The following is a 17,448-nucleotide window of genomic DNA, read 5'->3' as shown; positions in this document are numbered from 1 at the left end:
ATTTGCTTGTTGGTTAGAAATCAGTTCCGAGTCTTTATAAGAAATCATACAAAAAAAAATTAAAATAATACGTTCGTGTGGGCTTCACAGGTGAAAAAGCTAGTAAGCGACGTATATATAATTACAAATTTAAATAATGGCACACGTAGAAAAGCATAATGCGAACACGAAACACATCAAGGAAAAAAATACAAAGATAAAGGCGATAATAAATAACTCCGATAACATAAGCAAATTTCGTATAGGCTACGTTAAGTTATTTCTTTAAAGTTAAAAATGCTTGATTAGAGTGTGTGATACGAAAGCTCTAGTCTAGAGCACCTAATTTATACCTTAGAGAACCGGAAAATAACTGTATATTCGAGAAGTTCAACTTTTGTTTACGACCACTTAATCAGGAGAAGCTAACACACAAGCAAGTCTCGAACTAGTTTTGAAACCCATAAAGACATAAAACTAAGGCAAACATCCCAGTGTCCCACGGCTCGTGTCGCAAAAAGTAAGGACTCTTTAAGTGTGAAAAGAATTTGAGAGATAGGTCCACTGTCCTAACCTCGACCCTTCTTACGTATGTGTCCATTATTATCCACAACCCACATTATTATATGTATAAGATTAGAATAGTATATATGAGCCGAACATCAAAGTAAAGTTATCGTACCAAATTTTATTTAGTTACCTATAAGGCTATAATAAAGTGTCCTGCTTTGCTACTAATTTGTGGTAGAGAGGATTTTCATATATTGACTGTATAAATGTATTTTTCAGGTACAAGTAAAATCAAAATTGATAAATAAGATTGCTTCATTTGTATACATTTGGACCAACAAAATAAAAATAAAAATAAATTTGGACAAACGATTATGTTGAGAAATGAGAGTCATAACTAAACCATATTCAAACACTGAGCACCTCAGAGAATTCTCTTGCAGTTTAATAGCGAATGCAGAATGCAGATCATATAAAGCATTCGAAACCAATGTTCAAAACATCAAACTTAGGATACGATTTAAAAATCGTTTATAAACAGCCAAAACGTTTTGCCTTTTTCGTTTGCATGTTTTTGTCACCTGGTAGGGGGAATCTTGTGTGGGTATGTTTTCTATCAAGATACAGGGCTTCTTTGTGAAAAACCGAGTTGGGCCGAACCAATTATTTGAAAATTTCATGTGGCCCAAGACATGGTTCAAATCAGATGAGAATGTTTTTGATTTTTCAATTTCCTTCCACACCACACGAATCTTGTAAGTATTAAACAAAGAACTGATTGATGCATGACCGGCTAAAAGACACTATTACTTTCACTAGTCCAATTTTTTTTAAAAAACTCGAACTATGTCACATTAAATAAGATATAGGTGACGCATATAACGAGACACCTACCGAGAGAGGCAGCGAGCAGGTGGAATAACTTTTGAGTAGATAGAGAGAATATCTTTTCGAGAGATACTCACAAACCACGTTGTGACAAAACCAACCGCTCTAAACGCTCTTCTACAAATGTTTTTTTGCACCGCACCAACCACTAGTGTTAGATAAAGCAAAGCATCTCACAAGGAACATGAAATAAACATTCTAGGATTTATATATCAACCAACACAACTTCATGTCAGTCCAAAACAGCTACATGCCACACAAAAAAAAAGTACCTAGTCGAAAAAGAGAGACACTAATTAATATTATCACATTAGACATTAACATGAAAAAGTCTTGTCTCCATAGGCAGAAAGAAACCTTCCATAGCAAGCAACCACACTTTACATGATGTTGCAGCTATTGTTATTGCTAGTGTCTTCATCACTACTTGGAGATGGGTGAATACTTTGCTGCTGTTGCTGCTCAGCTTGGTAAGGGTAATAAGGATAATAACTGTAGGGAGGGGTATAATTGTAGTAATACCCATTGCTTGATGCTGGAACGAAAGCTGATCTTTGGTACATCATTTGCTGAGGCTGAGGATGATGATGCATCATTTGCCTACTCTGCATGTTCATTGGATATTGATTATTGTACCCATTCATGTTCATCATCATGCCTCCGTTACCATTGTTTAGGTTGTGATTGGTGACACCGTTTATGTTGTTTAACGCTGGAGCTTGAAGCTGCTGTTGAGTCCCATTTGTGGGATGAGTCATGGCGTTTGTTGCACCGTTGAATCCAGCTAGACCCATGAGGGCGCCAATCTCGTTGGTTTCGACACCGGTGTTCATTTTTCCGGCGTTTCTCATTCTCATTGCCGCCATTACTTGTTGAGTACTCTGGTTGTTTTGATTGCTCTGCTTTTGGTTGACTTTCTTCGATGGGGCGTTGACTCCGTTGTTACCATTGTTCACCCCAGCTCCGCCATTGTTTTTCTTGGAGTTGACGACGGGTTGTTGCTGCTGAATCGCATGTTTTGGAAGCTGGACCTCTCCGTCTTCTTCCTCGCCACCGTCTTCTTCTTCCTCCGTGGCAAAGGCTGCACCTTTAGGGCCGTTCTTGGGCTTGAAAGATTCAAGACCACTTTTGGCTGAGCCTTGTTTCTGACCCTTTTGAGTGGTGTTCTTGATGACGTCATTAGTCTTGGGCTTTTGAGGTTGGTTCTGGTTAGGGTTAGGAGACCAGAGCTCGGCGTGTTTGCCGGCTTTAACGAGCTTGTTGATGAGTGTGGCTGAGTCAACTGACCCTGAAACAGTCACCTTTTGATGTTCTGCTTCTATCTTCACGTGGCAAACTCCTGTTCAAGTAAAAACCAGACAATGAACTCATCAAGAAGCCAAAATGAGTAAAGTATAAATGTTGCATGTTGTAAACTAAAGGTTGAGAGAGAGAGAGAGAAAGGAGAAGAGAAACCTTCGATTCTCTGTAGAAGTTTCTTGACTTTCTGGTTACAACCCTCGCAATGAATGTTGACTCTTAGGGAAAACGTCTGTGTTATCACAAAACCATGAACACGATGGAGAGACCAATGCAACACTAAAAAAGAGAGAGAAAGAAAAAAGTGGGGAAAGTGTTTACGACTTTACCTGGATCTTTAGGAGCTTGAAGTCTTCATCTTTAGTCATGGCTTATGCAGAAAGAAGAAGAAAGATGAGTAAAAAAGCGTTTGGGTTTTCTGATTTAACTTTTTAAGCGTTTCAAGAGAAGAAGCTCGGTTTTTGAAGTAAGGCAATTGAGTGGAGGGGGGCTTTGGGTTAAGAGACTTTTTTTTTTATTGCTCTGAAATTTGAAACGATGTTGAGTGAGTGAGTGAGAACAGTGTGACCACTGACACTTAAAAGAAACAGCGACCTGACCACTTCCTCCACATTAAATTCTGAACATTTTTAGAGTTTAAATTGCATACGAACAAGCATTTTGAATTGTGGGTTATCATTATTTTAAGGCATATAGTATACTTTTTTTTTGTATTTTATTTTAGAAGTACCTTCTTCCAACAAGAATAGAATAGTACTCCTAAAGTATAATATAGTAGCAAATGAAATTCAAAAAAAACAGAAAAATGGGTAGGATGGAGATATCTAGAGAAATTGAAAATGTCAGAAGAGTGCATGCATGAAGAGTCGGGCCCAACGGTCTGTGTCTAGTCAGTGTTTTGGGTTTGCCTTCTCCCACACTCTTCTCGAGCTTCTCCCTCTCTTTCCCCAACCTTTTTCTCTCTTTTTGTTCTTCCTTTGTTAATAGTAACATACTATCTATATATGCCAATGAAATATCATAAGCATATAAAGTTGAAAATTATTAATCTCTCAAAAAGAACAAATGTATAAACAGTATTTTAAACAATACAAGGGAAAACAAAATCTAACAAATATATTAAAATCGTAAAGTTTATACTAATATGATAAACAAAAGTTTTAGCGCTGCAATCTATATTTCATTCTTTATTGTTAGTTGTTACCATAACCTAATCAACACTTTTTTATATGACTCATAAATTTATCCGCATGCAACTTTTTATTTTCTGTTTTTTCTCTAAGACGACTACACTTGTCTTTTTGAATAAAAAAATGTGCATGCATTGTTAGACGACTTGGCGACATATATTTAGGTTATGTTCATTTGTGTTGTCTTAAATTTAAGCCTGTTGGATCAGTCTACTACTATGGGTCGAAAGAACAAAGCCCATCCTGTATCTACTGGTGAGTGAATGATTTATCTGTTCAATATGTTTGGTCCTTAAACTTCTAAACAACTTTTACACACACTGTGCATGTGCTAATCAAATAGGATGTGATTACATTATATATTGTTATTTTGAGTATGTTTAAGTTTCTGTAACCAGAGTGGAATCTTGAATTATAACTCATACTAATCTCAAGTTTTGTAGTGCTATATTATTATGATCACTTAAAAGTTAAAACGAGTGGTTAAGAGAACATCACAATACTTAGCTTGTTGCCTAATTTTGATCCACATAATGAATTTTCTGTTCTTTGAGCAACACCAACGAATCATATACACTCTTGATGCAGTTTGCATTTGGGAGTTGCAAAAATCAATAATAGTCCAATACACGTTCCTTTCCCGATAAATCTAGTTACCAAAACTCGTATTGATCACATGATCTGTTAGATACATAGACAACATTACATTATGGTTGATGTAAACTGCACATTTCAAATATTATCCTCTATCCGGCCGTGATTAGTGTTTTAGGTCTGAGTGATATAAACCGTTCATGCCCCCGAACACCGTACACGTAACGATATAACAGAAGCTCCCAAACCCTGGGCCTCACTGCATCATCGGAACGTTGACTCCTAGTTACCAAGTCTTGACGCCACGCGTTTGCTATGTTACTCCTCATATGTCCATTAGTTTTGTGTCTTTTCAAAGTTTCACATGCCATATTAGACTTTTAGAATATGTTTCTCTTTATTTTATTGGGGTCGTAATAAATAATTAGTCATGTCATTACCCGACAATGTACTTACATGTCCTCTGAGCGTATTATCAAATGATGTATGTCGTTTTATATTTTCTGGTCAAACATCAAATGATTTTTTTTTTCTTTTCTCTTGTTGCTGTTATCTCTAGTTTGATAAAGCTCATGCAACATCGAATTTGATTTTGAGAGATAACTATCATTAATTTTCAACTATAGGAAGTCTTTTATTAGTTTAAACTGAATGTTCGAGGTACCATTTTTCTTAAGTCTTTCCTTAAACAACCACGTTATTATATTATTACAAGGAACACAATTAAGACATTTTATCAACAAAAGAAAACTTGTCCTTTTGTTGATGGTCGGCAAACTATGACTATGCTCCAAAAATTTAATACAATGTTTTGGAAAATTTGAGGACATAAGAAAGATATGAGCAATTGCATATTTAAATTACTTTTCATCACATATGTATTGACTATTGACTAATAAAAATATCTTATCTTATCCAGAGACATCATCGTCGACATATCTACTTCCACCGAGGAACAATACCATTAATTACGTAGAGTTACACAATCGGACCCATGCTAATAAAAATGTTTACCGTCGGATCATACACTTGTCGTAGGTGTGCAACAGAAAGGGCAGAGATGGGATAATAATTGTTTGATGTTTGGCTTTTCACTTGCCAAGGATTTCTCCAGCGTCATAGAATCTTTTCAACTTTTTAATTAACCAACCACTGCCTCCACAAAACTCTTTTACTTGTGTCGAGTGAATGAATACAAACAAAAATATTGGTTTGAGATGGTTGTTTGGTTAATACTTGTTTTATTCGATATAGGATATGAATTGGATACACTATTCTATATTTAATGTATGATATTTATGGAAAGAACCAAATTTAGTTTAATACTTCACCGCCATGCTAATCCTTTAATCACGGAATGTTTAAAGAAGAATGTCACCGTAAACGACATCTCAACCGAAGGAATTGAACATTTCACAGTTTTTGTGTATAATATTGGTGGTCTTTTTTTGCTTTAGGTTTTAGTATTCCAAATACAACCAAATAGATGTGTAAACTAGGTCGGTACCGATTCAATGTATAAACTATTATTATCTTTCATTTTTCGATTAAATTTTTGACTGATGAGATTGGAAAAACAAAACCATTTTAACTAATTCTGTAAACCAGTTATGTTTTTTTCCCCCTTCTAACTCTAATCCACATGAGCTTGGTTTATCCAAAATTAAACACCCAAAATTATATTATTACGAGATAAAAGACCACAACTCGCTAAACGCAGAGTAATTAATTACTACATGTTGCTTTGATTCTGACTTAAACAGTAACAAAAAAAGGTTCCACTCTAAACTTTATACAACGTTATACATTACTAATTATTTATAGAAGATCGGCTGCTATAGTGCTATCTATATATATACTTATTCACATGACGGTGCAAGCATTAGGGTTCTCGTCGCTGAAAAGGGACATGAGCTTATCGTCTGTACCTCCCGGCTGAGCCTGAGCCTGCTCCGACTTCCTCACGAAACCTGGCGGTGCCTTCTTGTCGTAAGCTCCGGCTGCGTACGGATAAGCCACCATTGTGTAGGGAACGTACGGCCACAACTCAGCTTTCTTCTTCCCGGTGCTCTGCACTCTCTTCAGCACTTTCTTTGGATCCACGTAACCACTCACCGTCACTTTGTGTATCTTTCTGTTCACTTCCACTGATTTTGCTCCTAAGGAAAAAAAAACGAGTGGTGTGTATATTAGTAAGGCCGTGTTTGGCTGATTTCTATCGAAGGGAATTGTGTTAAAAAAATAAAAATATGACGTGTTATATTACATAATCATGGTTATTATGAAGGTAAAGAGTCAAAGTTTAGAGTTTTCTTATATTTAGTATATAGTTTCGTGTGGGTGATAAATTACTTGTAGAACAATATTTATTGTATTTGCGAGCTACGAGAAGCTAGTTTCGTGTTTGAGTGAAGGGAACTACTTGAGACTTGAGAGTTGAGGTGAGGATCGAACCTTTCATGGAGGAAACAGCGTTCTTGATTTTGCGTTCGCATCCGTCACAGTCTATCTTCACCTTTATATTCACCGTCTGCTCATTACCAACAAAACATTTACAAAAGGGAAAGGGATTAAATAAGCAAACGAGACAAACAAGAAGAGCTAAACGAAGTCGTTTAATTGTGGGATTATTAGTTACCTGCATGACTTTACGCTTCTTTCGTTTTCTTATGGAGACGTCGAAATGGTTAGAGAAATACTCAGAGAGAGAATCAAGAGCTCCCATGTTTACTTGTCACAAACTAAGAGAGATGGAGAGAGAGAGCTAGTGATACATAATAATGGGTGTCGTGTCTTATATAGGAAAGTTCGGGGGTGGTGAATATAAATGTCCCGAGTATTAGGAAACTCAAATAGATTAATTAAATAACATTAGGTGTGTAACGATATAGTTATTTAAACTTAAAGAGTTGCCTATTGATAAACTGATGTGCTCTTCCAAAGTATCCCCCGGCGGACAACGAGGACGTACCTTTCTAATGTTTTCTTTCGTATCATCATTGTCATTTTCTTCCTTTCTTAATGGTTAGTTAATTTGTGTTATAATTAAAGATTACTATAGAAAAACTTGATTACAACTCAATAATACTGTGTGTAAGCATGCATGGGGTCTATGCAAATTAAGGGGATTACTACTATATATACTTAGCTTTGACTTTTGATTAAAATTTGTCATAGGATCGATAGTATACAAAATAATTATTTTTGAGTACAACCACGCAAGCGGCAGTTGCGACGCACACGTATACAAAATAATTGAAACATTAACATATACAGTAAACAAAATGGAGCCCATTTTCCGAACTTGAAAAATCCAATTACATATTTAGAAAATGTATAGCAAACTAATGCATGCATTTTACATTTTTTCCCTATTCTATCGCGATTGCTTTTGTCATACTAATTCATGTAAAGATCTTATTGCATTTTAATATGTATAGGTTCTTTTCTAATTGTAACAAGAAGTATTCTCTTATTATTCTTAGATTCTTTGAATCTGGACCATGGTTGATCCATAGAACTTTCTTCTTAGGTTTAAATTAATTAACAAGAGCACCAATATTGATGTATAGCACATACCACACGTACATATATATAGACCAAAGTTACCATATTTTCTAATACTTTCGACTTTTTTCGTCTAATAGTTAAAGAACAAAAACAATATGAAAAATACATAAATAAGAAGAAAATTAAACAGAATTAAATGAGAAGGTACGTTGGAGAATGGTTCCTCTCAAAATTATTGTGGGTTTCATGGAAATTTTGATACCAATTGATCCTACAGAGTATAGACAATTCTTAGAGATAGAGATTGACGTTTTTATATACAATAGACTATATGGTAGCCACCTAGACTTTTTAATATTGGAAAAGTTTTCTCTAAACAAATGTATAAATGCTGGCCTTAATCTTGATCCAATCTATAAGCTGATATTTTGAATAGAGAACTGGCTAATCATGGTCGTAGGATATTATAATCCATGCATGTCCACATATATATTCGAAAGTTTCATCAAGGTTTTTTGATGAAACATCTTTGATTAATTAATCAAAATTAAGTAATAAACCCGTTTACCAAAAGTGCCGTGTCAAATCATACGACTCTCATAGATTTCTTTCATCTGGCTACAAATTTTTTAAAAATGTTTTGTTATATTCTGTAAGAATCTTATGTCATGTTCTTATATTTTGTGGTGTATACTAAATTATATACACCAAAAAAAACAATCAGCGGTCACGAGTATAATTTAAATAAACAGAGTTGATTGTGCTTAATTATTTGGAAAAATGGGTGATTTGGGGGAAGATTAGGTTGATATTTTGGTAAACGTCCCTTTTACCCGTTCGGTTTTTATCTTCGTGGTGCAACGCAACTTGTGGAGACGAATTTTTAATTATGATTAGTCCCAGTAACTTGTGGTGACGAATAATATATAAGGAAGTCAAGTCATATCCTAATAATATAAGAAAATGATGTAACAATTAATAATATGATAATATTGTTGTAAGTGCGTCATATATAGTTGAAATCATACGAAAGATACAATGAAACATCACTTCTTGAAGAGAAAACATCGTATTTCGAAATATATATTTTCAAACTTGGTCATACACATCTTAATAAACATGATCTCATGCATGCATGTGTTTTACGTTTCTTAGTTGATTAATTAGAGTTAATTCCATCAGCGTGGGTATTATAAATTTACTCTTTCTTGTTGATAAATACTTGGGGTTAATTAATAAAGTAAGCAACTATATATTGCCTATTGGGTATTTGGGTACCATACCAATATCATCATCATTATACAAAAAAGTAAGTCTATATATGTTTTGATAGAATCTCCATTAAAATGGTCATAAGAGCTCTCGAGTCTCGATCCAGCCAAAACTTTGATAAATGCCCATACATATTGAAATTTGTTCTCTCATTAGAGAAGATATACATTGCAAATATACTGAAATGTGAGGATTGGTAAAGTTATATAGCTAGTAGACAAAGTTCAACACTAAGTGATAATAACAAAATCATGCACACTCTAATCAAAAGCATGTATGTGGATTTATATTTTCATTGATGGAATGATGGATGGTCATCTAATCCAAATATCAATCTTATGACATTGTATGTTACTTTTGATGAAAGCAAAATTTTACAATCTAGAAAACATTTGGTAATGGGATCACTAAAGCCTTATAAAGAAGTTTTGAAGGCCCAAAAGAAGTAGTCCAGACTAGTGGAGCTTTCGTTTGGGTTTCTCGTAAAGCCTAGTTGAGCCGCAACCAAATCAGCTGAAATTTTTTCAAATCTAAACCGGCTTTAATTTTTATTTTATTTTATCAATTTGATTTCTTAACAAAAATATTATTTTCAAAATGGTAGAAAAATCATTAAAAATTCTTTTATGATTTTACATTTTTACCCACGACTTTAAAATTAATTTTCCCCAAAAACAGATATTTTCCATATAATATTTTTGGTCTATCAAAAATTTGAAAATTTCAAAAACCGACTTAAACAGAGATTTGATCAAATACTCATCGCTCATCGGATTAGAAAAGATAAGAGATATGATACAGTAGTAGTAAGGTAAAGGCAAAGGTCGGTTAAAACTTTGGATTAAGTAACGAACAAGCCAAATCCTTCTTCTTTCCTATTAAGGGAGTCGGAACACAAACCCTAAACACCCCTACAACAACCTTGCTCCGTCGTCACCGATTTCACCGGCGAACATGAAACGAATCGTTAGGATTTCATTCACTGACCTTGAAGCTACCGATTCTTCAAGCAGCGAAGACGAATCATCGCCTCCTCCTCCGTCTAAGCGTCGTGGTAAGAAGCTAGTCAGGGAGATCGTCCTCGATCCTCCCGATTCCGCCGATGCCGGGAAAAAAACTCGTTTTAAAATCAGGATTCCGGCGATGTTTCTCGCCGCGAAGAAGACGATTGAGAATAAGAAGAAGTTCCGTGGCGTGAGGCAGAGACCGTGGGGGAAGTGGGCGGCTGAGATCAGGTGTGGTAGAAGAGCTCACGACGGCGGCGGTGGTGGTGGTGGGAATCGTAAAGGAGGAAGACCTGAACGTATTTGGCTAGGGACTTTTGAAACAGCTGAGGAAGCTGCTCTTGCTTATGATAACGCTGCGATTCAGCTTCTTGGACCTGATGCGCCTACTAATTTTGGCCGTCCTGATGTTGATGAAGATTCCCCGGCGGTGGAGAAAGATTCCGATGCTGGCTCCTCTGACAAGACACCTGAGTCTTCTGTGGTTTAACTTTGTAAATTGATCATCTTTCTATCTTTTTTTTTTTAACTTCCAACTTCATCTTGTACATGTTTGGGATTCTAAAAGCTCTAACTTTTCATTCCAGATTCTTGTTCTTTTGTTTTTTTTTTGAGAATTGTATATTGTGATCTGGTTGATTTGGTCTCTGACTCTCTTTAACTTTTGCTTCAATTTGAGACAATTGTTCTAAGAATTTGCTTAGTTCTTACTTAAATTACTGCTATTTTTGTCTCTTGGTTCATCTCTAGAGCGCTTGTGCTTATGCTGATGATGCCTCTGTAGATGCTGCTTCCAACCTCGTCCAAGTTCATAATCTGTGATGATTCCATGTGTTAAACAAACCTTGACTCTCTGCTTAGTCTTGTTTGTCACTTTCACGAACTGAAAAAGAAATCATATGTGTTTAAGGCATGGAATTGGCTGTCAGCTAGAGATGTTGTACCAACCGGCCGACCGACTTCTATCTCGAGTAGGCCAGGGACTGATTTCTTTAAAAGGTTGTGAAGGAATCTGGTTTCACTTTTGAGTCCGGACCTCAGTGTAGTAGGACCAGTTTTGTCAAAACCTTGATCAAACCGTATAGTTAGTTAGTTTGTTCAAGAACATAACAATAAAGCTGCTGACTGGTTCCACCACAAGACCGTCAAAAACATTAGTTTTTTCTTCAGGTCATGTATAATAAATCATCACATATTTCTGAACGAAACCATTCTTTACTCATAACACTACGAATAAAATTAAAAGATCTCTCCTTTTTTACAATCTGGTTCTATAATACTGACTTCTTTCTTCTATTAGTAAAATTCGTTAATAAGCGATGTTTGGGTTGGATCGGTTTACTTGGGAATTTTTTTAACTTAAAACACACAAAATTCTTAATGGGCCTACTCTGTCCTCAATCATACACGGTTCTCTTAAGCAAATCGTTGATTATAGATGTGTGATCACCTCTCTAAACAAGCACAACCATAGGTTGATCCTTTCGTAGTACAAATATTTTCTCTACATTGCACTGCTATATCTCTGTTTGTTCATTGTTCGGATTACTGCATTTACAGGAGAAACATGTTGTCTCTTATTGGTTAAAGACTGCTTCACCTTTTCACAAGTTAACAGTCTCTGATCTTTCTTCGACACTTTATGTACATGAGCGTCTCTGTGTTAAACCTGACTCAGCTTCTTTAAAGATTCTAAAAACATGTGGTTTACTTTTTCAGCTGTACTTCACTAGCTAGCTTTGTAAAACCTTGTTAAGAAACCGTACATGATCACAAAAGCTAGCTAACAAAACCATCACTCCATCAGTAACAAACTAAACAGTATTTATAATATCAAAGTAGAAATCGTTACTTCTTTTGAACCAAACCATATAAAAACAACTATAGAGAAAGCCAAAGCATTCAAATCCTTCTATGCAATGTTAGGATCGGTTGATACTTGATAGCTAATAGTCAATACTTATAAATTTCAAAGGGCTTTTCTGTAAATAAGAAGACTCTAAAACGACATCGTTACGACCGTAGTCAAAAGCTTAGCATCGGCAAAACCCTTTAGGCTTTAGCTTTAGCACTCAGCACAGAGACATCAAAGAGTTTGTAAGACCAAAAAAAAATGGTGAAATCAAAGAAAGAAGATCTAAATCAGTTTCTGATTTCTCATCTCAACACCATCTATGATACTCTCCAGGTAATTTTTCATCTGATTGATTTGTGTTCGTTTCATACAAGTTCACACAATTAATAAGATTCGTATTCAGACATAAGATTATGCTACAATTTTTTTTGCAGTTGTTCGATGGAACAGCGTCTCCTACAGCGGATAAATTTAATTGGAATGATGTTCTTCAGATGTCTGATCACCTCTCTAAACAAGCCACCATAGGTTTTAAAGACTTGGCTTCGCTGTTATAGCTTCTTGAATCCTTTTTGTGATTTCTTCTTCTCAATTTGTGTTTGCTTGTGGGTAATGTTAGTGGGAATGCTATGGACTGGAGAATCTCCAAAAGCTGAATCACTTACAGAGACAATGGAGTCTTACTTCAATGCTCTTCAAGGGTTTTTGCTTTGTTGCCATGGAAGCACAGTTGGTGCTGGTACTACTTTGTCTTCAATCATACATGTTTCTGTTAAGCAAATCGTCGATTCCAGCTTCAGATTGTTGCAGGGTTCTGTCTGCTTATACGGTAATAATGGAAAATTTTTATACTTTTCTCACATTATGTATCATCTATCGAACTCCTTATGTCAAAGTGCAGTGTGTGTAGTTACAGTTTGATTTCCTTTCTACATAATTCTAGTGAGTGCTTAATTTTGGAGGATTTGTTTTATGTATCTGGGAACTAGAGGGATCATATGAAAAGGATAAGAAGCCTTCTATTCCTCAGCTTTCGGGAGTGGTGTGGGAGGCATGCTCCAGTTTCAAGAAGGTTCCTGCAACAAACATTACTGCTATTGGTAGGGCTATTACACAAGTTGCGGTGTCTATGAAGGATGTTCTTAGGGAGATGAAAGAAGTGAAGCCAGCTTGTCCTTCATCTGAATGTGAGGCATCTGGTGATAATATGTCAGGTGATGATGATGATGAAGATTTAGGCGATAATTTGTCTCCTGAAGAAATGGAAGTTGCTACAATTGTTGCTGAGATTGTGTCTGAGACGATCTCGGTGATTAAAGAACTCATTCGAGTTATCAGTGGCATGATTAAGCTGGAGAATCCGAAGGATAATAGCGGGTTTGTGGAGTCGCTTGAGAAGCTACTGAAGCTGTGTCGAGGAACCGGAGTACAAATCGATGAGCTTGGAGCTTGTGTCTATCCACCTCAGGAGACTGAAAAAATGAAGCAAACTGTGAAGATAATACAGGGAAACCTTGACGAAGTTGAGGCTGAAGTTAAGGGTTTGAAGAGTTCCACAGATGGATTTTCGGGTGCTTGCGGAAAGCTGCGAAACTTGTTGAAACATATGGAAACTGAATTGGGCAACAGATCCGAAGCAGAGCTAGTTGTTGAAATGCAGAATGTTACTCTTGGCAATTAGAAAGTTTGGATTTCTGCAATCGAGTTTGTTTTTTGTTTCAGTAGCTAGCTTCTGTTGGAAAGTGTGGCTTCTGTTAACATTCATGTAATATGTATTGTTCAATGTGTTTTTGAATACGTTTCCTCAATTTATAGATATGGAGCTTAGATTTTGTTTAGGTATCTTCCCAACTTGGAATTTCATTTTGGAAATTAGATACTGAGAATAGATTTCGAATCTTTAAACATGATCATGTGAGAATGTTAGCTATTAGCTAACTTCTACGACTTTTCCTTATGTAGTTTGATAAGAACAAGTAGGTAAATATCACATGAGAATGTCTTTAAGAAACCAAATCCAAAGTTTGACCAAAAGAAAAAAAAAACAAAACCAAAAGGCAAACTGGTTACAATTCTGGTCGTGGTTCAACCAACCGGTCAGAACCTTTGACTTCAGAGAGGAAAGGAAAGCACAGAACCGAATTTAACGGTTTTAACCGCGGATTTATACGGTTAAAGATAGAGATACAAAGCAAACCGGAAGGAGATTGAATCACGGTAGAACCGGTTTGGTTTGGAGAACATTGGGATAAACCCTTATTTGTGAAGCTCCGGGAGAGATGTTGATCGCCGACGCACGGGAGGAGAGATGGCACCACAAGGCTTCGTGGAGAATTAATGGCCGCTCCTCCTTCCTTCTCTCGGATTTTTGAAATCATCGATACTCTTGATCCATTTTGGTTCCTATGTGTTCCTCTCTGTATCCTCAATGATCCTATGTCTCCGTCTCTGTCTCAGAGCTTCGAGATCTTTCTTCTCTATTTCTACTACCAACAACAGCAATAACGTCTCACGCTTCCTCTTTCGATTCTCTACTCTTCCTCATTGCGCTGCTTCGTCTTCTTCCTCCTCCCCCTCCTCTTCCAATCTCGAGTCTTATTACGCCAATCTCATTTTGAGCTCCCACGGGGAAAACAAACGTAATCGGAAGTGGTCCTCTCATCAGTTTCGTCTCCTCTTGACTGATCCAGATTTGCTTGTTAGAGTCCTCAATATGATTCGGGAAAAGCCGGGAATCGCGTTTCGGTTTTTCAATTGGATACAGAGGCAGAGCGATGTGAAGCAGTCTCTGCAAGCTTTCGCTGCGATGCTTGAGATTTTAGCTGAGAATGGTTTGATGGGTGAAGCTTATTCTGTTGCTGAGAGGAGTATCGATCTTGGTATGCACGAAATGGATGATCTTTTGATTGATGGGAGTTTTGATAAGTTGATTGTTATCAAGCTTTTGGATCTGTTGTTGTGGGTTTACACTAGGAAATATATGGCGGAGAAGTGTTTTTTGAGTTTTGAGAAGATGATTAGGAAAGGGTTCTTACCTAGTGTTAGGAATTGTAACAGTGTTTTGAAGGTTCTTAGGGATTCGAGGATGATGAATAAGCCTCGAGAGGTCTATGGGATGATGGTTGAGCATGGTATTTTGCCAACCGTTATCACGTTTAACACTATGTTGGATTCGTGTTTCAAGGCTGGTCATTTGGATCAAGTCGACAAGATTTGGTTAGAGATGAAGAGAAGAAACATTGAATTTAGTGAGGTGACTTATAATATACTGATCAATGGATTTTCCAAGAATGGTAAAATGGAGGAAGCTCGGCGGTTTCATGGAGATATGCAAAGATCTGGGTTCCCTGTTACTTTATATTCTTTTAATCCCTTGATTGAAGGGTACTGCAAACAAGGCTTGTTTGATGAAGCTTGGAGAGTTACGGATGAAATGATCAATGTGGGTATTTATCCAACCACACCCACATATAATATTTATATACGTGCTCTTTGCGAGTTTGGAAGAATTGATGATGCCAGACAGCTGTTATCTAGTATGGCAGCTCCTGATGTTGTGTCTTATAACACTCTGATGCATGGGTACATCAAGATGGGAAAGATGGTAGAGGCATCTCTTTTGTTTGATGACTTAAGTGTTGGAGATATCCGTCGCTGTGTTGTTACCTACAATACTCTAATAGATGGTCTTTGTGAGTCAGGGAACTTGGAAGGTGCTTGCCGGTTAAAAGAAGAGATGACCAGCCAACTGATATTTCCTGATGTGATTACCTACACGACTCTTGTAAAAGGATTTGTTAAGAATGGGAATCTTTCCATGGCAATCGAAATTTATGATGAGATGCTGAGGGAAGGAATTAAACCTGATAGATATGCATACATTACAAGGACTGTGGGTGAACTGCGGCTTGGAGATTCAGACAAAGTGTTTCGTCTGCACGAAGAGATGGTGGCCAAGGATCATCATGCTCCAGATCTGATCATCTATAATGTTCGTATAGACGGACTCTGCAAGGTTGGGAATCTGGAAAAAGCGATTGAATATCAGCGTAAGGTGTTTAGAGTTGGTCTTGTCCCAGATCATGTTACTTACACCACGGTTATTCGCGCTTACTTGGAGAAGGGCGGGTTTAAGATGGCTAGAGACTTGTATGATGAAATGCTGAGTAAAAGGTTATCTCCCACTGTGATTACCTACTTTGTGTTGATTCATGGTCATGCGAAAGCAGGAAGGCTAGAACAAGCCTTTCAATATTCCACCGAGATGAAAAAGACAGGCGTTCATCCAAATGTCATGACATTCAATGCTCTTTTAAATGGGTTGTGCAAAGCAGGTGATATAGATGAAGCTTACAGACACTTGTGCAAGATGGAAGAAGAGGGGATTTCACCGAATAAATATAGCTACACAATGCTTATAAGCAAGTACAGTGAGCTCGAGAAATGGGAAGAGGTTGTCAAATTGTATAAAGAGATGCTAGATAAAGAGATTGAGCCAGATGCTTACACACACAATGCATTGTTCAAGCATTTGGAAAAAGACCATGCGGCACGAGAGGTTGAGTTCCTTGAAAAGTTATTACTCAGTTGACGAGGAAGCAATGGTGTGTGTCGTCGAATTGATCATATTTTTGCTTGGAGCTGGCCGGTTTGTCCCTTGAGTGTGCATATGATCAATTTTACAATTACTATGCACAACCTAGTTGATCGCTCAGATTGATTGGTATGTTACAACAAACTCTTCTCTCTCAGCTTTCACAACTCTTCTGCCCTGTCTGTGATTGTAGATTATAATGCGAAGCTATACTTCTGCAGGGGAAACATACTCTGAGCTCTGGCCAGAATAGATCCAATGTTGTTGAAAGCTCTTTGCTTTATAAGCTTTAACTTATTTTTTACACAGCAAAGGCAAAGAGAATAGAAATAAAGAGTGTGACACATAATGGTGTATCGCAAAGGAAGTTCACAGTCAGTGAAGGAAGATTTCCTGTGTAATTGTTTAATTCTTTGGACCAATTTTTGGGAATAGAGAAGGAAATGTCAGAAAAACATAGAATTTCATTTTTGGGAAGAACAGCCAAAAAGTACAAAGCTCTGTTTCTCTCTACACTCTAAGCATGTTTTAGGCAAAAAAAGAAAAAAAAACACTACTTCTCTCTCTCTCTCTCTCTCTCTCTCTCTCTCTCTCTCTCTCTCTCTCTCTCTCTCTCTCTCTCTCTCTCTCTCTCTCTCTCTCTCTCTCTCTTTTGTAAGCATTGGCCTCTGTCACATTTCGTTTCCACTGAATCATCATTTTGTACAAAATCATTCATGCGTCACTGTTTTTATTTATATGGATGTAAAATGT

The 17,448-nt window shown here is 36.8% G+C and overlaps 5 protein-coding genes across 5 annotated transcripts; 3 read left to right on the top strand and 2 right to left on the bottom strand.

The window, feature by feature from the left end:
• Window positions 1–1,550: 1,550 nt before the first annotated feature.
• Window positions 1,551–3,200, bottom strand: LOC17899316 (heavy metal-associated isoprenylated plant protein 37). Its single transcript, XM_006306334.2, has 3 exons — window positions 3,006–3,200; window positions 2,833–2,908; window positions 1,551–2,716 (listed from the first exon to the last, which is right to left on the bottom strand). The coding sequence occupies exons 1-3, from the start codon at window positions 3,042–3,044 to the stop codon at window positions 1,758–1,760; spliced, it is 1,074 nt and encodes a 357-aa protein (XP_006306396.1). The 5' UTR covers window positions 3,045–3,200; the 3' UTR covers window positions 1,551–1,757.
• Window positions 3,201–6,112: 2,912 nt separating this feature from the next.
• On the bottom strand, window positions 6,113–7,255 carry LOC17898545 (heavy metal-associated isoprenylated plant protein 22). Its single transcript, XM_006305680.2, has 3 exons — window positions 7,099–7,255; window positions 6,915–6,990; window positions 6,113–6,619 (listed from the first exon to the last, which is right to left on the bottom strand). The coding sequence occupies exons 1-3, from the start codon at window positions 7,183–7,185 to the stop codon at window positions 6,324–6,326; spliced, it is 459 nt and encodes a 152-aa protein (XP_006305742.1). The 5' UTR covers window positions 7,186–7,255; the 3' UTR covers window positions 6,113–6,323.
• A 2,724-nt stretch (window positions 7,256–9,979) lies between these two features.
• LOC17899510 (ethylene-responsive transcription factor ERF069) lies at window positions 9,980–10,897 on the top strand. Its single transcript, XM_006304178.2, has one exon. It carries the CDS (start codon window positions 10,197–10,199, stop codon window positions 10,734–10,736), a length of 540 nt encoding a protein of 179 aa, XP_006304240.1. The 5' UTR covers window positions 9,980–10,196; the 3' UTR covers window positions 10,737–10,897.
• A 1,418-nt stretch (window positions 10,898–12,315) lies between these two features.
• On the top strand, window positions 12,316–13,980 carry LOC17897824. The gene is made up of 4 exons (XM_006305137.2): window positions 12,316–12,434; window positions 12,536–12,629; window positions 12,721–12,930; window positions 13,091–13,980. The coding sequence occupies exons 1-4, from the start codon at window positions 12,360–12,362 to the stop codon at window positions 13,780–13,782; spliced, it is 1,071 nt and encodes a 356-aa protein (XP_006305199.1). The 5' UTR covers window positions 12,316–12,359; the 3' UTR covers window positions 13,783–13,980.
• A 241-nt stretch (window positions 13,981–14,221) lies between these two features.
• On the top strand, window positions 14,222–17,210 carry LOC17900929 (pentatricopeptide repeat-containing protein At1g22960, mitochondrial). Its single transcript, XM_006303706.2, has 2 exons — window positions 14,222–16,824; window positions 16,917–17,210. Exon 1 carries the CDS (start codon window positions 14,530–14,532, stop codon window positions 16,690–16,692), a length of 2,163 nt encoding a protein of 720 aa, XP_006303768.1. The 5' UTR covers window positions 14,222–14,529; the 3' UTR covers window positions 16,693–16,824; window positions 16,917–17,210.
• The last annotated feature ends 238 nt before the right edge of the window (window positions 17,211–17,448 follow it).

This window comes from Capsella rubella, unplaced genomic scaffold, assembly GCF_000375325.1.
Source record: "Capsella rubella cultivar Monte Gargano unplaced genomic scaffold, Caprub1_0 scaffold_1, whole genome shotgun sequence".
Classification (NCBI taxonomy): Eukaryota; Viridiplantae; Streptophyta; class Magnoliopsida; order Brassicales; family Brassicaceae; genus Capsella; species Capsella rubella.
Note: the sequence above shows the minus strand (reverse complement) of the source record. Positions and strands in the feature narration are given on the sequence as shown.